Source organism: Syngnathoides biaculeatus, chromosome 5, assembly GCF_019802595.1.
Source record: "Syngnathoides biaculeatus isolate LvHL_M chromosome 5, ASM1980259v1, whole genome shotgun sequence".
Taxonomy (NCBI): domain Eukaryota; kingdom Metazoa; phylum Chordata; class Actinopteri; order Syngnathiformes; family Syngnathidae; genus Syngnathoides; species Syngnathoides biaculeatus.
Window position 1 is genome coordinate 26,156,242 of NC_084644.1, and position 27,508 is coordinate 26,183,749.

The 27,508-nt window shown below is 41.8% G+C and overlaps 1 protein-coding gene across 1 annotated transcript; it reads left to right on the plus strand.

Moving 5' to 3' along the window:
* LOC133501174 (cingulin) lies at nt 1-27,294 on the plus strand. The gene is made up of 21 exons (XM_061820714.1): nt 1-64; nt 146-234; nt 11,246-12,095; nt 12,182-12,273; nt 13,027-13,096; nt 13,196-13,288; nt 13,757-13,878; nt 16,521-16,632; nt 16,711-16,923; nt 17,990-18,138; nt 20,338-20,458; nt 20,550-20,762; nt 20,870-21,091; nt 21,166-21,414; nt 22,123-22,293; nt 22,379-22,540; nt 23,117-23,290; nt 23,368-23,486; nt 23,908-24,016; nt 24,096-24,259; nt 26,534-27,294. Exons 3-21 carry the CDS (start codon nt 11,256-11,258, stop codon nt 26,667-26,669), a joined length of 3,531 nt encoding a protein of 1,176 aa, XP_061676698.1. The 5' UTR covers nt 1-64; nt 146-234; nt 11,246-11,255; the 3' UTR covers nt 26,670-27,294.
* Nucleotides 27,295-27,508: the final 214 nt, after the last annotated feature.

Consider the following 27,508-nt stretch of genomic DNA (forward strand, 5'->3'; position numbering starts at 1 on the left):
TCCTTCGGCCAATCAAATCCGTTCATCCGAAGAGGCTGGGCGGGTCCTTCCATCCGGGACGAAGGTAACAGGTTGCAGACGACGCCAACACACACAATGAACTTCTTTCAACGTCAATTTGCTACGCCTTCGTGCTTGTTTTCAGATGAAAGTGTGTGAAAAGGCACACAAAATTCACCCAGGAAGGAAAAAGAAGTGACGCGGACGAGCAGGGAACCGAGGCAAGAGTACGAGGTAACTTTTTTTTGCGTTGGGATGCGTCCTCCTTGTCAAGATTGCTAAAGCAGACGCGCTGTCAAGACGAGACACTTCGACTCATTCTTCTTTTCCACAAATCATACTCAATTATTACGAGCAGTGCGATTTTAATGTCACAATTATTATGTTTCCTGTGGTAGCTATAACACCATTTAAATAGTGCAAGGGAGTACGTACTCTTAGTCATTTCTGGATTAATTCCTCGTCAAGTCAGTTCACGTGCGTAATGTATATTTTGCGTGTAGTTTATTTTAATTGCCTCAGGATTTGTTCTCCCCTCACGTATAAGTAAACAAAGGCATTTGGAAGGAGGGAGGAATTAGTTGACTGCTCATCTCTGGTGTTTTGGGCATTTGAGGGAGAAAAATTACACAAACATGAACTGACACATGAACAACTTCCCTATTTACACCTTTGGGACAAACCATTTATAGTTACTTCCCTCATAACCCATATTGTGTCCGAAGTTAAATCACCGCGCCAGTGATCACGACAATTGACTATTTGAAGTGTGGGGATATAAATGTGGCATGGTTGTATTTAGCATTTCAGGACATGGTGGTATGAGTCCTAGTCTTGATCTGTTGGCAGATAGTCTCATAAATATCACATACACGTATGATAAATGTAGTATCAAATGTAGAATATATATATATATATATTATATATATATATATATATATATATGTAGTGATACGAGAGACGTGTGTGTGGAATGTGAGGAAAGGGAGTGTGTGTTTTTATCTGCTAAAATGGTGTCATTTAGATTACACTGAAGCTTCTCTTTGTTTGTGCAAATCATTGTGTTTGGCCTTTAAAAAGAGGTATAAATGGCTGTTTGTTGTGGACTACAAAATGGAGAGAGATGAGTTTTTGTATCAGCGAGTGACTGTTACCTGCTTACAAGTGCTTTTTTACTCACTAACATAAAAATATGGCTCAATCCTAATCAGTTGTGTCAATCTATATTTGTAAAAGTCTGTCCTTCCAGCCTTCATTCCGCCATCATAGCAGGTGACTCATCAACATGACATTTCCAAAGTGCCACAAAACAATGCTGTGGTTTTGCTTTGCTCCACACCTTTTTTTAAATAACACATTCACATTTTCCCGCATCTTATACACATGTGTGAGAATTCAGTTGGCGAGTGGCTGGTTCAGTTAGTCTCAAAGGATAAGCCAAAAGCTTTTTCTTTTTCTAGCCTTTCATAGCATTTCTGCAACACTTACATCTAAAGATGCAGTGCCATCTCGCAGGACTGAAGTTATTCTGCTTTTTCTTTCTTTTTTGGCAGGCCTTATTCCAAAAGATGTACCAGTTCCAACATCAGAACAATATACACTGGACATTTTGTGATGTAATCTCCCCTTTTACCCGTATGGTACATACATTAAAGTGCAGGTGACAAAGACAAGGCGAGGGGGGGGGGGGTCCACATCTGGCCCATCATTTTATATGGCCTGGAAAAGCAAATCACTTCCATCAACCTGTGTGATTGTTGCTCAAATATTTACCAAAGTTTCAAATTGTCATATACAGTATAACAAGTAAATACATGATCTATAGTAAGTTTATTTTGGTTAACAAACACCTTTTTATAGTAACATGAATAATTTTTCACTTCTAATTTAAAAACTACTTATCCATCAATTTGTTTTGTATATGCATAACAATAATGGGGCAACGAAACATTTATTTCATGGTTGTCATCAGTCATCATGGCCCTCTGAGGGCAATAGTCCATTAACTATAATGTTTTTCATTATGTTTTACATTATGAGCCTGGAAGTGTTTTTCATGCAAAAATTGACTGTATTTATGGCTTTAAAACTGGTTTAATGTAGGCCATTGAATAGACTATGGCACATTCTGAATTGTGTACTATTGCGCTGCTGCAATCAAAATACTGGAACTCCTTTGTAACCGAGTAGCCCCGTACTATTTTGAAATAAGGTCAAGCTGGGTTCTGAGTGTTCTGAAACAGCTTCTTGCTCATTGTTTGAGCAGAGTGATCATCATCATAACTTTTACACATCTAGCCTCGACATGACAAAAATAAACTAGCATGCTGATGTCAACTATATGTCTTCGCATTGGACCCTACTGAGTTAAACTCCTCAGTTACTGCTTTGCTGCAGCACTCCATATTGAGACTTAATGGTAGAGATGGCATTTACTTGCCAGTGCCTTATACCTAGATCAGGACATAGATACAGGAGTTTAGCCTCAATATTGGCACAATTCGCCATCACGGGCGAGTTCCTAGATCAAGCCTGAAGTATTTTGTTGAGAACAGAAAAACTCTTTGTGTGATATAATACATGACCGACGTTTTGGCCCTATGATGCCAAAATGAAAATTCTCGCACGTTTGACTGTTTTTGGATATATTGTATGTCATGTGACACATCAACTACAACTCTGAAACAGCGCACCTTTGTGTTGAACAAAACCACACATCGCCTCCCATGCTTACTGTTGTAGAACCTTTAGATTACAATTGGACAGACCGCTGGTATGTTTACATACAAATGTTAATGCCATGCCAGTCCTTGCTTGCTTGCGCCAAGGAAAGATTAGCGAAGAAGAAGTGGGACACGGAGAGGACTGAGGAGAGGCACAACGAATACATTGAGATGCACTGTAGGGCAAAGGTAGAGTTGGCGAAGGCTAAACATGAGGCATATGCTGACATGTACTCCAGGTTAGATACGAAAGAAGGAAAAAAGGATCTCTAGAGGTTGGCCAGACAGAAGGATAGAGATGGGAAGGATGTGCAGCAAATAAAGGTGATTAAGGATAGCGATGGAAATATGTTGACTGGTGCCAGTAGTGTGCTAAGTAGAAGGAAAGTGTACTTTGAGAAGTTAATGAATGAATAAAATGGGAGAGAAGGTAGAGAAGAAGAGGTGAGCGTGAATGACCGGGAAGTGTCAATAATTAGTAAAGGCAAAGTTAAAAAGGCACTGAACAGAATGAAAAATGGAAAGACAGTTGGACCCGATGACATTCCAGTAGAAGTATGGAAGCAATTTGGTGAGGTGGCTGTGGAATTTTTGACCAACTTATTAAATAGATTACTACTGGAAGAGAAGAGTTTCATGCCTAGAAAGAGTACCACAGATGCATTATTTGCCTTGTGGATGCTAGTGGAAAAGTACAGAGAAGGTCAGAAGGAGCTACATTGTGTCTTTTGTGGATCTAGGCCTATGACAGAGTACCAAGAGAGGAACTGTGGTACTGCATGCGTAAGTCTGGTGTGGCAGAGAAGTATGTTAGAATAGTACAGGACATGTTTGATGGCAGCAGAACAATGGTGAGGTGTGCCTTAGGTGTGACAGAGGAATTTAAGGTGGAGGTGGGACTGCATCAGGGATCAGCTCAGCCCCTTCCTGTTTGCAGTGGTAATGGATAGGCTGACAGATGAGGTTAGACTGGAATCCCCTTGGACCATGTTTGCAGATGATATTGCGATAAGCAGTGAAAACAGGGAGCATGCAGAGGAACAATTAGAAAGATGGAGACATGCACTGGAAAGGAGAAGAATGAAGATTAGCCGAAGTAAAACAGAATATATGTGCGTGAATGAGAAAAGTGGAGGGGGAAGAGTGAGGCTACAGGGAGAAGAGATAGCGAGGGTGGACGACTTCAAATATTTAGGGTCAACAATCCAGAGCAATGGTGAGTGTGGTAAGGAAGTGAAGAAACGGGTCCAAGCAGGTTGGAACAGCTGGCGAAAGGTGTCTGGTGTGTTATGTGACAGAAGAGTCTCTGCTAGGATGAAGGGCAAAGTTTACAAAACAGTGGTGAGGCCGGCCATGATGTACGGATTAGAGACGGTGGCACTGAAGAAACAACAGGAAGCAGAACTGGAGGTGGCAGAAATGAAGATGTTGAGGTTCTCGCTCGGAGTGACCAGGTTGGATAGGATTAGAAATGAGCTCATTAGAGGGACAGCCAAAGTTGGATGTTTTGGAGACAAGATTCGAGAGCGCAGATTTCGATGGTTTGGACATGTTCAGAGGCGAGAGAGTGAGTATATTGGTAGAAGGATGCTGAGGATGGAGCTCCCAGGCAAAAGAGCGAGAGGAAGACCAAAGAGAAGGTTTAGGGATGTGGTGGAGGAAGACATGAGGGCAGTTGGGGTTAGAGAGGAAGATGCAGGAGATAGGCTAAGATGGCAAAAGATGACACGCTGTGGCGACCCCTAACGGGACAAGCCGAAAGGAAAATAAGAAGACTACTGGAAGAGAAGATGCCAGAAGAATGGAGGAAAAGTGTATTAGTCCCCATTCTTAAGAACAAAGGTGATTTTCAGAACTGTGGAAATGACAGAGGAATAAAGATGATGAGCCACATAATGACGTTATGGGAAAGAGTAGTGGAGGCGAGATTCAGGACGGAAGTGCCTGGATGTTCGGACACTGACAATTTGGTTGGAAACAGAGCCATTTTTTACGCAGATTTTGTCTTGGTTGAAAAATGATTTTTACAACCTTCGACACGTTTGAACTCTGAGGTTCCACTGTATTTAAATTGCGTGGCAATATCTGGGGTGGCAAAAGATACTTTCTATGTAAAGTAGTGTCAGCAGTAAGTTGTTGGTGTTAAACTTGCCCCTACACACCCTGAATTCATTCCACTGTACTCACACACAAGACTGTGAGCCTGGAAAAAAAAAAAAAAAAAAGTGACTTCAATTTGGTGACTTAAAAGTCCACTGTCATGAAATGCAGGATTTTTAGTATGTTATTAATGAAAAAACAGCAGCCGGTATGGACTCATCTGTTTTTCACTACAAAACATGATTTTGATGTATATTGCTTTTTGTAACTCCCGCCATGAAAATCCTCTTTAGGATTTTTTTTTTTTTTGAGAAGAAGCTGGAAGTGACGTACCGGTCTCGTCTGTGTATACTAGTTTTACCTGCTGGAATGTAGCTCGTTGTTCCTTCGTGTTAGCCAAAATGTCGGCTCATTTTATTGTTGGGTTTTGCTCGAGCACTCTGGAGGATGGATTCGCTCTTCATACGTTTCCAAAAGACCCGGTTCGTCGTGAAAAATTGATTGCACAGGTGCAAAGGACAAGAGCTTCGTGGGTTCCAAATGACACGTAGGTCTGTAAACATCTACTAAAAAAAAAAAATAATAGTTGCGGCGGGGACGTAATCCATAAATCAGTGGTGCTCAATGTATCTGTGGGCATCGGAAGGCTTCGTGAAGCAGCCGCTGAAGGACAGCGTCTGCAGGCCTTGTGGATCGCCACCGGCCTTGTCGACAAGTGAATGGCAGGGGTCCACTGTAGAACTAAATAAGAAGTTTTACTCAATGTTCTGTCAACATGGAAAAGGAGAGCAGCGGTTACAATGGATTCAAGGTTGTTTGACCACCGCAGAGATAATTTTGTGTGCAGAACCCAGGCCACAGTTTTATTTGAATCGTGTCAGAATTTTCTCAATGTGGGCATCACACTCTTTTTCAATTCTGATAACTCATTCAGTCATTGTTGGAGTGTGCTTATTTCTTTTGGGGGCAGGGGGGATGCGGTGGTGGGGTTGAAGATGAGCTTTGGGAAAAAAAACTGAAAATGAGGAAAGACCCTCTGTTGTATTGAGGTAGTACACGTAAGTCGGGGCAATGAGCAAGCACAGAAGGGGAGATGAGGGATCTCTTGTTTTGGCATTCTCAGAATTACTGCCCTTGTTTTCCGCCCCACATCAGCTGGACAATAGGATGGGTCCCCGCTTGCCCTTGCTGCTTCTCCTCAATGACATAGAATTGATGATGAGCACTTGAGCAGATATGAAGTGTCATCACTGCATTTAAACTTTTAACACTTACTCTCAGATAACAGGACCATCATGCCCCCTGATCAGCAACTCACAGTCTATCTTCTGATGTGTTTTTAGTCAGTTGGTCAGCGCTCTATGGCGTTTGTTCGACCTTGCAGCAAAGATAGACCGGCTGCAGAATTTGCGCTCTACTGCACAAACGAGATGCGACGCAGCTTCCTCTGCAGTTCCCAGAGGGCGGAAAAGAAATTGACTAACTGTGCACTAAATGTGATGATACAAAGTCACACCACAACCACTTACATATTCTCAAAGGTCTTTCGTGCATTTTCTCCAATTTTACCACCACCAAACTTTCTCTAAAGTTGTGCAGTGTGAGCCCTGGCAGTTTTTAACTTTATATTTGTACATTTATTTATTCTGATTTTTCTCAGGCTGTAATTTCACTGCAGCTCTAAGTGGGAAACTTATTTTTTTATATTTGTGTTTTTAAATATCTAAAAATATCAAATATCATTGCATCTACATTTAATGATCACATTCCTTATTTGCACTGAGCCAGAAGTTAATCACACCGGCACAAACATCAGGGAAGTGATGAAACAAAAGTAAATAAGAGAAACAAATCTTAAAAGTTACATGGAATTTAGTTTAGCCTGAACTGGCTCTCCCCCAAGGGTTCAAATGCAAGTAACCTCAATTAATACTATTTCTCTGACATGCTTATATGTACATATTTGATTCACTATGATTTTGCTGTAGTTTTGGGGGACTTCATATTGATCAGAATATGCTCATAATGACAATTTTATGCTGATCGGCCTTTTAATAATTCTCTGAAACGTCAATGGTTGGCTAAATAAGACATTGACTCCATGTCGCCGTCGTGTACCAATCCAAAAGGTAGTTTATTTTTAGCCTGGTTTGCAGCACGGTTAGTGCATTGGCCTCAAAGTTCTGAGGACCTGGTTTCAAATCCCAGCCTCACCTGTGTGAAGCTAGCATGTTTTCCCCGTGCCTGCGTGGGTTTTCTCCGGCACTCCAGTTTCCTGGCACATCCCAAAAACATGCAACATTAATTGGAGATGCTAAATTGCTACTAGGTGTGATCGTAAGTGCGACTGTTGTCTGTCTCCATGTGCCCTGCAATTGGCTGACTACCAATTCAGGGTGTACTCGTGCCTCCTGCCCGATGACCGCGACCCTTGTGAGGATAAGTGGCTCAGATGATTGCTGGAGAGATGTAGTCCATGTGATTTAGTACTGTAGCTATTTGACAGTTTTAGTTCAGTCTTGTCAGTAGAAAAACATTTGGCACCATTTGACATTTTTTCTGCATCTCGGAGGGACAACCATTGAGAATACAAGAGAAATATGGTCTTTCACAAGTGCAGTATGTCAGACTACTGTCGAAATAGTCTTGTATTCCGGTACCACCGCATCCTGTCTTTTAGGAACAATGACCTTTACCTTGTCAAATCCAACATCACCAGATACACTCGTTACCATGGTGAAGATCACAGACATTTATAGTGTGGTAGAGGGGGAAAAATAAATACAATAAGGGGTTTATCATCACCGAGAGGATGTTTATTCACAGATTGCTTGAGGTATTGTCATGTATTTTAATACGATACGGCTTGCTTGCAGGCAACAAAATATTCTGTAGTCTAGCAAGCGAGGTACTACCAGTTGTACGTAAACATTCTTCTTCAACTTTCTGGTTAATCGTGCTCTAAAGTTTTGGTGTGTGCGCAAAGTAATTACAGTAAAATAATGTAATTATACAAAGTTAGCATTTTTTATTTCTGTCAAATTCTGAATATTTCATCACAATTGATTTATTCATCCATCCATTTTCTTTGCCGCTTATCCTCACGAGGATCACGGGGATTGCTGGAGCCTATCCCAGCTGTCAACGGGCAGGAGGCGGGGTACACCCTGAACTGGTTGCCAGACAAACAGCCGCATGCACAATCACACCTAGGGACAATTTAGAATGTCCAATTAATGTTGCGTGTTTTTGGGGGTGCGGGAGGAAACCAGAGTGGCCGGAGAAAACCCATGCAGGCACGGGGAGAACATGCAAACCCGACACAGGCGTGGTCCTCAGAACTGTGAGGCCAACGCTTTACCAGTTGAGGCACTGTGCCGCCTTGATTTATTCAATTGAACAATTTTTTTTTGTAGCTCTAGTCAGGGTCTGGAATTAACACTCACCAGGTGCCAAATGCGAGTACATTTTCATTTTGCCATATACATTTCAAAGGGCTATCTTCCATATAATGAATGTGGTAAATGTTTTACATCATATATGTTTTTGTTAGTCTCCATTTTGGTGTATTTCTGTTTTATGTCCCTCTGCTGTCTGAAAATACTCTATATGAACGATGTTCACGTACACAAACATACATGCATAGTGTCAACAGACACAGACATGCCAGACTGGCTTATTAAGTCAGGGGAAAGTGAAGATTTTTTTTAGCAGGAGGCAAGTGCCCCACAACACCGGTAGCGAGCCACTCCAGACCTGTAGAAGAGGTCAGAGGCGGCAGAAAACAAAGCGAATGTGCGTTCATTGTGCAAATAACTACCCTAATCAAACTCTTGCGGGCCATGGGTCTGCACTAGGCATCAAAGGAGACGACATCTAGCAGGCTCTGTGAAATGGACCATTCAAAGCCACTGTTATCTTATTTCAGTGACGGAAGACCGGCAATCCAGTCATGAAGTAAGGTCCCACTGAGGCTGTCATGCTGTAGTTGGAAAAATATGCTTGGCTGGTGGATTTTTCTCATCTGGCGGCCACCTTGTTGTCATTAAGTCAATTTTGGTCAGCGATGCTTTTTCTCATTACGGTCGTTGGTAGGTTTGAGTCTACCCCAGCTGTCTTTGAGAAAGTAGTGTGGTACAGGCTGGACTGGTCAGCAGCAAGCAAGTAGCAGGACACAGACTCACCAAGAAAGACCAATGCAGAAACTATTCACACTGATATGCACACCAATTGACAATAGTCCTCAATCAACCTAACATGCATGTTTAGAATGTGGGAGGAAGCTGGAGTACCTGCAGAGAACGCAAGCACGGAGAAAACATGAATTGCTAATATGGTTTATTTTAAGTGTAGTACATAGAATGGGGAGATTACATCAAATGGCCATCCCGAGTTCCAATGCTTTTATATAATTTTTGCGGTTAAAAACACAAACCTGAGATAAAATGATTCTAACCCTACATGCAAAAGCACTGTTAAGTGTTTTGGTCTCCATCATTCACATTCCAAATGTGAAAAGGTGTTTTTTGTGTAATCATTCTGTAGCGGACGGGTGTGTGTGTGTGCAAAACAATGTGATGGTTACTTTGTGGTGTGACTTCAGTCTATGAGGGAAAGCGTATTGAACACACAAAATGTATTTTACAGGCACTGGTAAATCTATAACTTTTTTTTTTTTTAACCTTGAAATACTGAGTGGAGGGTGACAACCCAAATGGTCATGAGGGAGTTCTTTGATAGCATTTAGCCTTGTATTTTAAAACAGGTGGGAGCAGATGTAAGAGGGGGCATGTGTATATGACTACTTTGTGAACCTGCTGAGCTACATGAAGTACATTCATGCAGAGTGTCAGGAGATTCAGGGAAACTGAAAATTGGTTAAAGAAGCAATGGGGTGAAAGTTTCCTTTGGTTATTTTCTACAAAGGAGGACTGAAGGCATAGATAGCTAAAGTATGCGGCTTGGTTGCTCTCCAGAGGCTAAAGTGATACATGGGTGTGTGCTTTCAGGTTAATCACTTATAAGGTGCACCAGGACAAAGTCCACACAAGTAAATGTTACTGTGAATGAACTTTGTATCTTTTAGCTGCTGTTTGTCAGGCAAAGTTTGGGACTTTTTACACTTGTTGGCAAACAATGTATTATTTGATTGATTTTGCACATTTAAACCAAGGCTTCTCAGCTCAAAATCTGAATGGAAATTGAGACAGTTGAAAGTGTATGTGTATTATTTACTGTTCAGCAACAGTACATCGCTTGCTCTCATAGTATAATCCGTCAACACCTATCTTTTCCTTTCGGCCTGTCCAGTTATGGGCTCGCCACAGCGGGTAATCTTAGATGACGCATATATGGTTCAGATTTTGAAAATGTGCGTACACTGGTCCAGTTTGTGATATCTGTGTATCGCCAATTGATTGCTATTCTTTAGTCTGTACAGTAAAGAGAACTTATTCACTTTTTTAATGCAATTATTCAAGTGTAGCAATGTAAATTCAAATAAATTATTCAAATTAAGTTCATGCTGAGACATATTTCAAAGTCTTTACTCAGATTCTAACAAGTATTATCAATTAATAGCCAAACAATAAAATACCCTGTTTTTCACGACAACTGATGGAGACATGCCTCAAATCGTGTGGCCAATGCTATCTTAACATTTGTGATGGTCAGTCGTGTGTACAACTCATAAACTGTTTACTGTTAAAATTTAAAAGCAAAACATTTTAACCAAAGCTCTTGATCATAAGTACAGGGATGCGTTGAGATAAGATTAATGTGTTCCAACACTGCACTAGTAACTCAAATCATCCTTCCCTGTTGAAATGGAGGGAAAGGCCATTATTCCATTCCAGCCTCCGAAATAACCCTACCAAATATTTTTTCTTTAAGAAAAAAAAAACACTAAATAAGTAAATATACTTTGAAAACAGACTTTGAAGAATGATTTTACTTATTTTGAAACTGGTGGCCAGGTGTTCTCCATGTAAGCAATTGTCGTAATTTTTCATTCTAGGATTAATTGAAAAGATATCTGTCAAAACTGTACTTATAAATACACATTTGAAAGAGTGTTTTAATCATTACATTGATGTGCTTACCTCTTCATTGTTGAAAAGTGAGTGTGAGAGATCCTCGGTCCTTGTGTTGCTCTGTGACGATTTTCTGTAAACATCTGCTCAAAACTCAAAAACTCCAAAACTCCTGGGCCTTTACTAGCTGTAGACTTTTAGAAATTTACAAAAACTCACAAAAAGGTAGCAACAATAAAATGAGCAGAGCCATTCCATGCAATATGAACATAGTGCAAGTTTTGTCTATGTACATATTTATTTTCTAGCTCTGTTAACTGAGACTAAACTAAGTTAAACTAAAGTAAACTTAAAGTATTGCTTGCTCTCTTTCTCTCTCTCTCTCTCCAGTGTTGACAGCATGAACACATCATCCTCCGGTCAGAGGACACCAGTGGACCACGGCGTTCAGATCCGCTTCATCGATGACCTTCATAACTCCCGAGGATCGCAGGCTGGATCTCAAGGCAAGCCCAAGTCTCAGACCTCCTCCAAGTATGGTGTGGCGGTCCGGGTGCAAGGGATTGCGGGACAGCCGTACGTGGTGCTTAAAGATGGCAAGAAGGGGGACTCTTATGGCGTTCAGCTCAGGACTCAGTACAATTCTGGCTACAGTAGCCTCCCCCGCAGGAGGGAGAAGGGTGAGCCAACAATTCAGGTGGCAGATGATGGAGGGGGTTATGGAGGCGTGCTACGTCGGGCCCAATCCCACGGATCACTGCTGGACAGAGATGGGGAGGGAGAGGCTGGCAACGAGGAGTTTCAGCTGTCTGACCCTCCAGGGAATGGTAAATCCGGCAGCTATGGCAACCTGAACAGCGAGTTTGGTGTACGAGGCGCAAGAGAACCGTCTCACAATATGGGGGATGGTGGTTTAAATAAGGCAAAACTCAATGGTTCTGTGAGTTCACTGAGTGAGAGGCGGCACTTCTCTAGCCTGGATCCGCAGATGCATGTTGTCAGCCACCCAGTAAACAGGGCTGACGACAGAAGGAGTGGAGGTCAACAACGAGGCCTTTCACCTTCCCAGGACGCACAGGGTGCACGCCCTCACGCCACTGCCAACCGCTTTGCCTCGCCCTCATCTTCAACACACAGCAGCCCGGGACGCGGCCAGAAAGCTTCCCCCGACACGACTGCACACTCAGCTCATCGGCAGCCTTCGATGGGCCGATATGTTGCCGTGGAGACGGAGCCTCAAGTAACAATGACTTCTCGGGGGGCTGGACTTCTCAGTCTGTGTCTAACTGCTCATTTCATGAGTAGCTTTCTCCTCTGTGTCTTAAGGTAACCCCTGACCTTTTGCTGGACCAGAGTGCAGAGATGAGCAGAGAGGAGGAGCAGATCATGCAGACCATATACGCCATCCTCAGAGAAGGGTACACTTCAGCATCTCCTATAATTGATCATATTCATGCACCAAAGTGATCTTGTGCTGTGTCAAAAGTAACTCATCTACCTATCCTTCCTTCCTTCCTTCCTTCCTTCCCTCCACCCAGCTATCCTTATTTCTTTCCATCCAACTTTCCTTTAAGCCATCCTTCCAATCCCTAAACCTCGTTAACGTCCATCCCTCCATCCTTTCTACCATATAGGAATCCTCCCATTTAGCCATCATTCAAACCGTCCCTTCTTCCATCACCTTTCCTCCCATCCATCCTTCAAAGTAGTGGAACATTTTTGCCATACTTCTATCAACTCCTACTTCCTTTCATATTTTATGTTTTCATTTTTCTTTCAGCCATCTGTTTCCTTTCCTCCATCTTTCAATGCAGCCACCTACCCAGCTCTCAAACCTTCCTTCCTTCCTTCCTTCCTTCCACTCTTTATTACTTCCATCCTTTCTCATCTTTTTTTAGTTTCATTTTTGTATTCTTTTTTTTCTTCGTCCATTTGTCTTTCTCATTTTTCTGTCACTCTTGTACTCTTTTCCCCTTTCTGTCTCTCTCTGTCATTTTTAATTTTGTTAATGCTATGCATCCCAACCAAATGAAAAAAAGTTTAGTGCTATTATTGGCTGAGTTTGGCTATCTTGGTCTTTTTCTCAAGTGCATTTTATTAAAAAGGTATTTTCCTAAATATGAAGTATCTTGTTTCTCTTGCTAATTTTTCTTTCTCTTTTTTTCCGCCAGGACCAATGAGAATGATGTTGTCATCAAGCACAAAGTCAAGATGATCTGTCAGAGGATACCGAACCTTCAGGTCTGTTAAAATAGGTTAGACTTTGTCTTTTACGCTTTTTTTTTTTTTTTTTTGACAGCCTAATGAGTTAACGTGTCCTCACGCATTCATCTTCACTAGCACAAAGAAGCACCCTTGGACTTGATGAGAGAGAAGAGGCATCTTGAGAGGGAGGTGGCGGAGCTGCAGAATGCCATGCAAGAGGACCGAAGGGTAGGTGGAGTGCACACACTCCAAGTCTTTTTGAAAACAAAACACCAGGTCTGTAAGGAATGATGACATGAGAGGGTTTTCACCTCAACTGTTTTTGCCTTTTTAACAATCAGGAGGCCTTGGGATATTGTAGAGGGGTCTTGAGATTAATCCTCCGATTAATCCTTTAAATCCTCTCTGCTAGTTAGATACGCACGCGCACACACACCACACACCACACACCACACACACACACACACACACACACAAAGAATGTAACTTCAGTCATGGCTCATTACAATTGTTTTAAGGAAATTGGGGGATTCTTAATCTCTAATAGCCCATAAGAACTTACTCTGTTGCATGTTGATCTTTGGCTAATTGCCAGCATTCTTAGCATTTGCTAAGGATTCATTGTTTACACTTTAAAGTCATCTTGGTCCACTGGTCCAGTGCGCTCATTAATTTATCATCCGCGCTTGTGTGCAGGGCTCCCTTAGCCGCTCCGAAAAAGCTTTGAAAGTTGAGCTGGACTCCTGCTTGGATGCAAATCTGCAATTGGAGGAAACGCTGGCTCGGAAGAAGAAAGAACTCTGTGATACGCAGTCTGAGTGAGGGACACAATATTCACATACACACACACACGCACACACATTCATGTAAAGAGGAGCTGAAGGAGGGTACTCTAGCCTGGGGCTCCTACTTTACTATGACTGATACTACATTGTGTTGCATTAGACATCTTGACAACGGCAGACATGCCATTTGTAAAGATACTGTGTATTGAGTTAAAAAAAACAAAAACAAATGTGGTGCTCTACTTTATGCAGCGGGGAGGGAATTCGAGATAACGTGATCACCCTAGAGTGAGACAGTGATACCAAAGGAATACAGTGGAACCACTGGTTACAAATGTAATATTCCCTGACTAACAAATCAAGGGAAAATTTTTCTCAATAAAATGAATGAAAAACATTTATTTTATTTCAGACCGAAAACAAGGTGACATTCACCTTCTTTTTGTGTGTAGTTAAAATACTGTAGAATATAGAATCACATTAAAACACATTAATGTGAAGAAATAAGGGTTTGCGAGCAAATGACTGTGCAATGTCTTTGCCTTTTCGCATTCACCATTGTTACAACTAGCGTAAACAGATAGCTGGAATTTTTATGTAATGCATTTCCGAACACCCAAAAGCCCTTAATATGAGTGAACACAGAATAACAAGTTTAACAAAAAAAAAAAAATGTCATGACCCTTACAGGTAGGCAGTTTTGAAAGAACCATGTAGTCAAAATGGTCGAAATGCCACTTCGCGTTTATGGCCCCGTCACACCATGATGTTCTGGTCAGTGTTCTATAGCGTTTGAGGAAACGTTGGTAGTCACCCATGGTCGCCGGGATAGCTGGGAATCGGCGGAGAACACCGGTCCGGAAAAAAAGTTTTGAACATGCACTAAAGTTCTCACCAAGAGCAGCGTTCATCAACGTTTAATTTTAAACACTGCAGAACGTTCGTGGCACGTTTTACTAAATTTCGCCGAGTGTTGCACGCGTTTGGCTATCGTTAGTCAGTCGTTACTCTAGCGTTACTTGCTTGTTACTTATCGTTTGTTACCGTCGGACTGGGGTTTTCATGGTGTAGGGTCTCCAGGGGGTGTCACATGATGCGTTACTTCTCGGACGTGCTCTTCCTTCTGGTGTTCTTTTTCCTCCAAAGACATTGCTAGTGAAAGAGGCTTTGCATTCTTACTTGCAGCGCGAGTTGCTGAAGTCCGCACCCCACCTTTTTTTCGTCTAGGCGGCATGATGCTGACTGTTCAAACTCACCAGAACAACTGAAGTGTCTATGAAATTTCCAACGTTTTCGTTCCCGTTCAACTCTAAAAATTACACGCCAGCAAAACGTTATTCACCCGTTAGTCACGCTTGTCTAACGTTGACATATCGCTCGTCGGGCGCCAGTGACACGTTAGCACATGCTAATGGTTTTTAGGGGTATCTTATTTGGTCGCTGTTACCCGCTTCTCGTGCGTTAGACACACGTTAAGTCATGTGTCAGACACACGTTAATCACATGCCAGATGTGTCATCCGCGTTTGAGAACGCTGAAAAATAGAACGATTGAAATGTTCAGAGAACGTTGACCAGAACGTCATGGTGTGACGGAGCCTTTACTCAGGATCCACCTTCGGGTCTGGTATGAGAAGTTTCTGGTGATAGTGGTATGGCTGTGTGGTCTAAAACGGTGGTTCTCGAAATTTTTTTACACAAAATGTACCACCTCAAAAAAAATAGGTGGGTCTCCACCAACCACAATAATAAAAACAACCATATACACAGTAGTCTTTACTGAACACAAGGGAGCGTTTTTATTCCTAAAAGGTATATTTATTGTTGGAAGCCACTTTAATTCTTTGCAGTTTAAACATTACACTGTGCTTATATAGGACAATAAACACACATCTGTGATGCTATTACTGCTAATAATATGTAACCTGCACATTAAATAGTGTCTTTCAAATCAAGTATTTCAGAAAAATAGAATGTTCCCCTTTTCACTTCAAGATGCAAACTCTTGACATAACAGTTAAGTTTGAGTCTAAGTACAGTTAACTATTGTACTGGATTCCAAAAACTTTAAGCCACTGTGACACTTTGAATCGTTTGAACTTTTAATTCAATGATTTTTTTTTCTTTTTTTCACGGACCACTGGCGGGAACCTGCATACCATTTGTGAAACTAGTACCACTCTTTGCCACTCACCGGTCTTAAAAAAAAAAAAGAAAAACATACAAAATCCTCTTCACTTCCTGATGTCGTTTCACTGCATGACTGCACATTGTTTACATTTCCCATGGTTATCGTGAGCTAGAAAATGACCGCCACATCAACAGTGCATTAAGGTTTCCACGTATCCATGCCAAGATCATTCACAAATCGAAAATAGTTTGTAAGTTGGGGGTGTGGGGTGTACTACCAAAATTTTGTGTAAACCATTTTGCTCATAAACCACTTCATTTGAAACCCAAGGTTCCACTGTAACATGTACATTTATTAGAATATGTATTTTTGCCATTAATTAGATTCTGCATATCAGTATCCTCTCTCCTCTAATGGTCATCATTTGTGCGTAGGAACATCTAAAAATGCAGTTGGACATGTAAAGTCTTTACCAATGAATGCCAGATGTTTAATTTTGCTTTGCTGAAGACATTTTGTGGATGCAAAAACGTGCTCCCTTGCAGACTGACTCACCTGCGTATAGAAAGAGAGAATGCTGAGGCTCGCGCCAGAGAAATGGAGGACCAATTGGCTGAGCTCCAAGATGAACTGAGAAGAGAAAATGGCAACAAGATGGTATAAGAACACTGACGTCAAATTGGAGCTTACCCTGGTGGGAGGTTTTCAGACATAACATCTCTCTGGTGTCTACAGGATGTGGCGACTCTGGAGGCCGAAATGATGGAGGTCTGTCGCCTGAAGCAGAAGTTGGAGGAGATGCTGCGGCAGCGGGAGAGGGAGCTGACAGCGTTGAAGGGAGCGCTCAAGGATGAGGTGGCCTCGCATGACAAGGAGATCGAAGCCCTCCGTGAACAGTATAGCGTTGACATGGAGAAACTGAGGAGCAGCATGGAGCAGGTGTCTCAGGTACAAACCTACATTTGCGCACAGACACACAGGAACTAGATGAAGTCATATTGGAGTCATTAGTGTTAATGATTGACTTTTATTTTTTTAAGGATGATTTTTAAAAAAATTCTGATTTCTATTATTTGGGTGGAAGTTGATGCATGTTGATGCTGGGGAAAAACTTGCTTGAAAAAATGGCATAAAGCAGATTTCAATTTAAATCAGAAATGGGATTTCAGTTTAAAAAAAAAAAAAAAGCCAGCAAAAATGAGATTTTATTTGATCGCCCACAGCCCTCCAACTTTTATCTCGCACCTAGAATTTCCCACCCGTCCTTGAATTGTTAGGGCCGTATTGCAATTTAATCCCATTTTATCTCAAGTAGACTTAACTACTGTCATGGTTTTTTGACTGGACTCCCCAAAAAAAGTATTTAAGAGCTGCAGCTCATTCAGAATGCTGCAGCTCGCATCCTGACCAGAACAAAGCAGTCAGAGCGTATAACTCTAATCCTAAAGTCTTTACACTGGCTTCCAGTCAGCTTTAGAATAGATTTTAAAGTTCTGCTACTGGTCTATAAATCACTAAATGATTTTGGTCCTGAATACATAAAATAAATACTTACGGAATACAAACCCAGTAGAGCTCTGAGATCGACTGACTCAGCTGAAATAGTGGAGCGCAGAGTCCAAAGCAAACATGGTGAAGCAGCATTTAGCTATTATGCTGCACACAAATGGAATAAGTTGCCAACAGAGTTGAGGTCAGCCCCAAGTGTGATGTTTTTAAATCAAGGTTGAAAACTCTTCTTCTTCTTCTTCTTCTTCTTCTTCTTATGCTTGTATGTATGTATTTCCAATTTTTAATCATATTTCTTTTGTATGTATATTTATTTTTGTATGTGATTTTAATTTACATTTTTTTAAATATATTTTTTTCTTATTTTGGTTTTAATCCCGTTTTAAATATTTTATTTCTTTGTTTTCAAATACTTTTAATCATGTAAAGCACATTGAATTACCTTGTGTATGAAATACTTTATACAAATAAATTTGCTTTGCTTTGCTTTGCCCCTGTCACCCAGTCTCATGCGGGGATCGAGGCCGAGCGCTTGCGGGTCAATTCCTCAGTTCGGACTCTCCAGCAGCAGTTGGAGGACTGCAGGGATGAGAGCAGCCACTGGATGGAGCAGTTTCACAACACCAGGGATGAACTTCGCTCTACAAAGCAAGAGTAAGTGCAGAGAATTTACAGGGGTTTTGATTGCTTTCAATTCGACTTGCACATTCCCAAGAAAAATGTCACTTATTTATCATTCATTTGTTGCATTCAAATGTATGTATCCTCGTTTCTTTGCTTCTAACTCCTCAATGTTTCTGCATCGCCTTGTTTGAGAGCCACCCAACAACCGTGAAACCGTATGAGAGTCGCTAGTTGTACTGTGTGTCGATATGGAAAACTGTCATGTAGAATCAAGGCCCCTTCCAAAATTAAATTCATAATTTGTGTAAAATAATGGGTGCTCCAATTCTAAACAAAGGACAAAAAATGTTTTTGCTCTCATTTTTCATGAGCTGAACTCAAAGGTCTAAAACTTTTTCTGGAAACACAAAAGACCCATTAATCTCAAATGTTGTTTATAAATCTGTGCACCCCGTAATTGTGTGCTAGTGAGCACTTCTCAGTTGCCTAGGTCATCGATCCACCTCACAGATGTGGTGTATCCGAAAGATTAGATGGCATGATTATACTGTAGGTGCTGCTTAACCTGGCCAAAAAGAAGATCTCAGTTTTACTGTATTGTACTGAGATGGATGTATTTCCTCGACAAAGGAGAAATGTGTGAACTAGTTCAAAGTTTAGTACATCATTCCAAGTAGTTCAGTTCATAGTTCATGTTTCAATATTTTGAACTGAGTTCACCAGTCCAAAAAAAAATCCATTTCATTGTTCTTTAATTTAGATTTTTTTTAACATGTTCCTGTGGCTATTACCCTCAAAGTACTGGCATTTTATTTTCCTCATTTTTCAGAATCAGAATTAGCTTTATTGGCCAGGTGTATAAAAACACACAAGGAATTTTTCTCTAGCAGTCGGTGCTGCCCTGGTACGACATTCAGAACAAAGAACAACAAAGTAACAAGAACAAGAGACATTTCTGTTTATAGGAACTATTCCTTATAAGAGTCACAGCTGTGTAAGATGCAAAGTCTTCTTCATTTAGAACAGGTAGGAGATAAGAGTGTGTCAACATTCCACATTGTGTTAAGCTTGTACAGAGTACCTTTACCCGTTTGCGGTTCCCGTTAGAGACCAGTGCAATGACAGTTGTGCAAAGGGAGCAGTTTAATTTGACGAATCGTGGAATAGTCTACAAAGTATAATACTAATACTGATTGTACCAACAGTGTGTGCGTGTGCGTGTGCGTGTGCGCAAGTCTTCAATAGTGGGTAGAGTGGTGCCAACAATCTGTTCAGTGGTTTTAATTGTCCGTTGCACTGGGATTTTGTCCTTTTTTTTGTGGCGGGCCCAAACCAGACTTATGATGGAGGTTCACTGTACTGATTGGATGACCGCTGTGTAGAACTGTCTCAGCAGCTCTTGTAACGGGCCGTGCTTCCTCAGAAGCCACAAGAAGTACATCCTTTGCTGGGCTTTTTTGAGGATAGACTTGATGTTCATCTCCTACTTCAGGTGTTCTGAGACTGTAATTCCCAAGAACTTGAAGGTCTCGGTGGTTGACACAAGACCATTGGAAAGGGCTAGAAGGAGATGTAGTGAAGAATGGCTCTTAAAGTCCACAATCATCTCTACAGTCTATTTAGAGTCTTCAACGCCAGAATGTGTTGACCAGACCAAAGCTCCAGGCTCGACACTTCCTGACGATATGCAGACTCGTTGCCGTCTTTGATGAGGCTGGTGACCGTGGTGTCATCTGCGACCTTCAACTTTTTGGCACCCATTGAGTCCACAATAGAAGCTAGTTGCAGCTTTCCCCCTATACTCGCAAAAACCTGAGTGAAATGTGTTGCTTGAATGATATTTTTAATTTTAAATACCAAGTTAGAACAATAACTAACTTAATAACTTTTGTCCTTAGCGTACAAACAAAAACACAGTATGACAAGAACGATGGTATTGAAAAGTCATTAAAAACTTGGCATTCTTCGCAGCTCTGACTATACGAAATAATTTATGTACTCTTATCTTATTTGTACAGAAGAAATTCTGTTATTATCAGTGCCATGATTGGAACAAACAACCATTGTGATCCCGCTATTTAATTAATTTATGCCGATGTACTGTAAAGACCTATTTTGTTCATTTACTCAATGTTTCACCATTTTCTAATTTAATTGTAGCCGCCAGTTAGACACACTGTTATACATAAAAATGTGATCAGAATAAACCTTTGTGTGCTCACATTTAAGACTTCTGCAAACCCGACTGGAGAAAGAGGAGAATGAGGAGGAGCTGAAAGAGCTCCAGAACAAAATGAATGGACTGAAACAGAAGATGCCGGACCCCAACCACACACAGACTTTAAACCAGGTGCAGGGATACGCTCACACTTGATGAGGATCACAGAAATGATCTAAAAAGAGCCTTTTTTTAACATGGTGTTGGTCGTGATTTTGTGTAGGAGCTTGAGCGACGGAGTGCTGATCTGCAGAAGGCAAAGTCAGAGGTGGAGAAGCAGAGGATGGAATTTGACAAAAAGGTGATGGAGATCATCTCGGTGAAAAAAGCTCATCAGGAGCAAGAGGCAGAACTCAAATATGAGATTGACCGCCTGAAGAACCAGTTGCAAAGGGCTAGAGATGACTTTGCCAAAGCCCAGGAGAAAAATAAAAAGGTTAGTTGGTAAAATTAATCCTAAATGACTGGCTGGATCCTTGTATCCATTCACATAAATCATAATATAATGTTTCGATATTCTTCCCTTGTTATTTCATCCCACAGCTCCCAGACCCAGCCACCATCTCTGAACTGGAGCAGAAGCTCAGGGAAGCTCAAATTGAAGCCAGCCAGCTCAAAGAAAAATTGCAATCAGCTGGGGAGGAGCTGGAGGCCAGTAAATCCCGTCTGAGTCGATCTCAGGTAGACCTGAACTCTTTAGAAGAAGCCCAGAAGGAACAGAATGAGTCCAACACGCGTCTGAAAGATAAATTGTCTCGGTTAGAGGTATGATTTTTGTCCTTCTCAAAGCCCAAAATCAGTCAGAAAAATAGTGCTAAAGTGGAGTGTCACATCTTCAGGCTCAACTGCTGACCAGCAATGCGGAGAACTCCGAGGCCGAGCTCGCCCTCCACACCGAGCTGAGAGGCCTGAGATCTGAGGTGGATGAGGCGAAGCGAAAAGCCTCACGCCTGACCCAGGAGCATCAGGGACTCAGTCAGCGTGTGGAAGATGCGGAGAAAGAGAAGGAGGTGCTCAGACAGACAGTCAACCAGCTGGAAGAGCTCAAACAACAACAAGGGAGAGCTCTGGAGAAAATCAATAAGGAGGTAGGAGAGGAGGAGGGAGTTCAGTGGGTGCGAGGGGTGAGGAAAACTATCAATATTGTTATGTCGTTATACAGCATTATCTACGAACTTCAAAAAACGATACTGCTTTTTTCTGACTCTCCAAATCCCCCCAAAAATATTCATGATATTGTGTAATTTCTCATCTAACCATTCTTTAAAAAAAAAAGGAATTAAATTAATTACATTTTCAACCAAATAAATGGAGTTGGTTGAAGGTTAAAAATATTAAATTCTTCTCTACCACCGTCAACATACCAAAACAACCAATAGAAAGCACCATCAAATGTTTTTATTATTTATCAAAGTATAACTACATGGCCTAGTGATTAGTGAAGATTTTCTCTGGGTCCTACGGTCTCCTCCCACATTCCAAACTTGCGTTTTGTGTTAATTTGAAGAATCTAAATTGTTATAGGTGTGAATGGTTATTTGCGCCCTGGGTCATCCACAGAAAATGGATGAATGGAAGCTTTCCCCAAACCTTTGGTTTACTTTTAAACTTGTAAAGCATTTCTTTCTTCATTTGCATGGGTATTTTGACGTAATGTTTCATCTTAACAGACATCGATCGTCTCAGTATCATCATACGGTTGTTTTTGGTAAAATATGTGGTCGTAGCATGTTACTCTGTGATTCCCACTCCTACAGAGTGCTCACTAGTAATCTTCCCTATTGTCTCTCTGTCAGTTTGAGTCTCTCACCATGTCCTCCAGAGGTGAGCTGCAGGCTCTCAAGGTTCAACTGGAGGAGCAGAGAGAGTGCGCACGCAAGGAAATGCAGGAGGTGCAACGTCATGGTAGCAATGCTCAAAGCGAACTGGACAGAAGTCAGACAAATCTGAAGCGACTGGAGGAGGAGGTGGGAGCCAAACACAGAGAGTCAAAGAATGATGAACACTGAGTTTGCCGTGACCGTACCTAATTATGACTGCGACTCTGAGCAGCTGTCACGACAGAAGAAGGAGCTACTACTCACATGCGAGGAGAGGGACAACCACCAGCTAGATAAAGAGATGCTAACCAACAGACTGCGCCACCTCGAGGCAGAGAATGAAGCGGGCAAGAACAGCCTCAACGAGAAGACCAGGGAAATTCGTATCCTGGAGGTAAAATATGTGCATCTGTTTGTGTATGTGGTTGGGATGTGAGGGGAATGCAAGTGGAATAATAAAGAGAAAATAAACAGCGCTAGTGGGATACGCCATATGGGAGCCTAAAGCTAACATTTTCAGTGTCATTTAACTGGAACGCAAGAACACATTTGGCCCCAACTACTTCATGTTTTATGTGACCGTACTTTGAATCAGGAGGACTCTTGCCCTGATATGGAGCAAGGACGCCTAAAAAGGAATGACTGATTGATTGTGACTGGTACAAGGTCTATCTCCTGACTTTTGTGGGAAATAATAAAAATTCTCCAGGCTTTTTGCTTGCATATTATTCCAGCTATTTTCCTTAGCGCCTATGCCAGTTCAATTTCATTTTTTGAGTCATACTTACACCTAAACTCTTGTAAGCCCTTTGGAGCAATTTTGCCTTTCTACCTGGATGCTTAAGAATGTGTTGAAAATTGGACCTGATAGAACACAGCACAGCGACAGACAATTACTTTGTCGCTTGGTGCTTGCAATCCATATTTCAAGAATGGACTGAGTACTGAGATGTGACCTCCTCCCTTTCAGGAAAAAGTGAAGCGCCTGGAGTTGGAGGTGGAAGAGGAGAGGAGTAGCGCAGAGATGCTGACAGAGCGAGTGTCCAGAAGCAGAGACCAAATTGACCAGCTGCGCTCTGAGCTCATGCAGGAACGCTCGTCCAAACAGGACCTTGAGTTGGACAAGAACGCCATGGAGAGACATGTGCGTCCGTTTTTAACATCATGAGTTCTTTGTATTTTATGTTATTAAACTTAGCTTATTTATATGTGGTGCAACAGCTCAAGGAGTTGAGGGGCCGTGTCGCCGACATGGAGGGCCAGTCTCGCTCCTCTGCTGGGGCTTCTCAGCTTGAGAGCAAAATCCAGGAACTTGAGGAACGTCTCCGGACCGAGGACAGGTACTGTAATTTTTTTTTTTTTTTTTCCTGACAAGTACTTAAAGCTCCACTGTCATAAACATTCTAAAATAGATATTGTAATGAAAAATATATATACAACATTATTCACTTCAATGTCTATATGTTTGTGGTGACTAAAAACTTAAACGGAAAAAGTTAATTAGGAAATCATGCAAAAGGAATTAATCCTCCTGGAACATTTAACTGTACACTCAACTGAGCCTTCTAAAACATCGCAATGACATACATGTTTTTGCAATAAAAGACTACCCAGAGAAAATCTCCCCAAGCACAAGGAAAACAAGCAATCCCCACAACGGCTGGCTATCTATATTAAGATTTAGGAGTCCTCACTTCGAACGGCTTGTAAGACTTTGGTTTGCACAATTGAAAAATGTAGCTTAAGATCATCTGTGTGTAGGGAGAAGAATTCTCTTCTGGCATCCCAGCGCCGCCTTGAGAGGAAGCTTAAGGAGTTGAACATGATGCTGGACGAGGAGAGAGAAGCACACACTGAACAGAAGGACCAGGTTTGCACATTCTCAACGTTTGCTATCGAGACAGCGGGGACACGCTCATCAGCTGTCCCTTCCTCATGTCGCCTTGCAGCTTTCCCTAAAGGTGAAGGCGCTGAAGAGGCAGGTGGACGAGGGCGAGACGGAGTTGGAGAGGATCGACACGCTGAGGAGGAAGGCTCAGAGAGACATGGAAGAGCAGATGGAGCTCAAAGATGCCTTGCAGTCACGCGTCAACGCTTTGGAAACGGAACTCAAGTAAGCCTTTCCAATCTTTAAATGCTACTTGCTCTTCCACTAACCTCAACAAACAGTTAATTACGGGGTGTGTTAAACAGCACAAAACAGCACCTCTTTGCGTCACAAGTGAAACCACTCGTGAATGATATCATCCTGGCATTCCGACGTCTTTAGCGTCATACACACTCCTCACACACTTGGAAGACATTTTAAGTGTGTGTGATGTATTTCACAATGTGCTTAAGACATGTCAGCACGTGCCAAAACAGTGAGAGTACTCAGAACCCCTCAGGGGGCCATTCCAGGCCTGACGTAGTCTCTCTCGGTTTTTACATGGCATGGGCACCAGAGGGAGCCCTGTCTATTAAACGATGAGATTAAAAAGTGTTAACAGAGCAACCAAACCTACCAAAGAACATCCATCTATCCATTTTTCCGAACTGCTTAGTGTTCACAAGTGAGCTGGAGCCTATCCCAAGGGACTAGGTGTCAATGTCAATGCCCAGGGGGGCAAGTTCAGCCCACCCCATCATTTTACGTGGCCTGCAAAAGGAAATCATACTTGTCAAAGTCTGTGATTTTTGCTAGTTTGTAGCCAAACTCCAGATTTTCATAATAATGAACATTAATGGTAAGATATTGCATTTTACTGTTGACAAACTGTTTTTCTGGAGCAACTTAAACAATACTTAAACTTCTGATTTCAAAAGTAGCTATCCCTCAATTTGTTGGACAATGGTTATGATATAATTTGATTTAAAATGTGTTCTAAAGGCCCTCTGAGGCACAACAATGCGCCCCAAGACAAAAACCTGTTTGACACCACTCGGCTTACACAGTCACTTTGTTCACAACGTTGCTAAGCAATCAAGTATGCGTCGGTTATCAGTCGAGGCTGTGCATCCAACTAAACTTACTGGAGCTCTGCTCATCTTTTATCTCTCACATAATATCAGGGTGTCTCGGCCATGGGGGATGTGTACATTTCACCATGATCAGGTTTCAGACAATGTATAAAAGCTGTTGCTTAAATGTGGCTGTGCATCCTAGACCAGCCCAACTGGTCAAATTATAGGTGCAGAAAATCTGTGTGAGGGTGGTTATTATGTAATTAGTGTCAGAAAAGCAGAATGGCTTTCTCAGTGACTCGTTTCAGAAATAGCCAGATTACAAAACATTTACTTCATAGGTAAGTGGCACTGCAATGACCCAAATAATTGCAGGGTTGTACAGTCGGGACCTTCAAGGCCTTGTCTGCTGACCTAAACACTATAAGATGCACTGATCTGCATTTACATCCATCCATCCATTTTCTAAGCCGCTTATCCTCACAAAGGTCGTGGGAGTGCTGGAGCCAATCAGAGCTACCTTTGGGCAGGAGGCGGGGTACACCCTGAACTGGTTGCCAGCCAATAGCGGGCCACATGGAGACAGACAAAAGTCGCACTCACCATCACACCAGGACAATTTAGAGTCTCCAATCAATGCATGTTTTTGGCAATGTGGGAGGAAACCAGAGTGCACAGAGAGAGGCACGGGGAGAACGTGCAAATTGTAAACCAACTGTAAATTGCGCCTAGGTGTCATTGTGTGAATGTTGTTTGTCTCTATGCAACCACTTCAGGGTGTACCTCGTCTCCTGCCTGATGACAGCTGGAATAGGCTCCAGCAACCTTTGTGAGGATAAGTGACTCATAACGTGGGTGGATGTGTATACATATGTATGTATATGTATATATATGTGTATGTATGTATATATGTGTATGAGGCCCCGTAGCTCAGTGGTTAGAGCACTGGTTTGGTAAACCAGGGGTTGTGGGTTTGTATCCCACTGGGGCCTCCACTCCCTGAGAAGGGTTGCGTCAGGAAGGGCATCCGGCGTAAAAATTGTGCCAGACGTATATGTGCGTTCATCTGAGATGACACGCTGTGGCGACCCCGAAAGGGACAAGCCGAAAGAAACAACATATATATGTGTGTGTGTGTGTGTGTGTGTGTGTATGTGTGGCCCTTTTTTTACGATTAATTTGCAATGTGCTGGTTGTGGTATTTAGAGGTGGGTTAGGGTCTGATGTCCCCACTGAAGGTCCAGGTCTCAAATGCTCTGCCCACCACTGGCTAGTCCATGAAAAGTCACTTTTCCAAAATGTCACGTTCCCTCCCACATAGGTGCCATGCCTTCCACACACCCTCAAAACATTAAAAACTCATACCATGTAGTGCAATTTTTTAAAAAAAAAAAAATGCAATTTTGCCTTCAGATAAACTAATTTTGCTTTTTGCGTGTTGCAGAAGGAAAAGCAAGGCCACCATGCGTCCCGCTTTGGATTCGTCCGCCCTCAGCTCGGACGATGATGAGAGCATTTACGACACGTCCAGCATCACGTCCATCCTCACCGAGGGAAACCTCCACACCAGCTCCTGTTGAAAAGTAGCACAGCACACCTTTCAGTCCGCTCGGCTGAGCCAATACTGGTATGCTATTGCAGATGCACTACAAAGCAGGAGGTAGTATTATAAAGGTTAGTGGGTTGACCATTCACCTCATGGGAGTGAATTAAAGGAAGCCCGACTTCCTGTTTAAGGTGGTTTCCTTCACAGCACATGTGAGCAATATTTGGTACAGAAGTAGACTGAAAAGCTAACTTTCTTACTGCCCTACTATTTCTATGTATTTTCTGGATGTAGTTTTCTATATTTGGAGGCACAATAATGGCTCATGCTGCCCCTTTATTTATACGTGACTTTTACTAAAAGTCCCATAATACATGATGCCTTAAAACGAAGATAATAATCATGATGATTTTAGTTTGCTTTTTTTGACATTTCTATTTTTTTTTGTGGGGGGGGGTCTTACGTTTGTCTCTAGTTTTAAAGAAATTGGCACTGAAGAACATTTGCTGCACTGTATTGTTTATTTTTTTTATGTCTTATGAATGAAGTAAATCGGGATATTAATAATCATGTACTCTATTTTTGTTGTCAATGTATCACAACACTATAGTTGCTCACTGGGCAAAATATTTCACAATTTTAATTTTATATTGCCTTTATTAAAAAGGTTTTCATTCCCAAAAAGTGTTTTTGCATTTGTTTTTCAGAATTTAATCATTATGATTGTATGTATTGTGACTTTTTTTTCATTGATATTTGCCTGGCGAGCAGTTCAGGGTGTAGTCCGCCTTTGGTCCGAAGGATGCTGGGATAAGTCTTGTGAGGATAAGCGGCTCGCAAAATGGATAGATGGATGGATTTGGCGCTCATTCC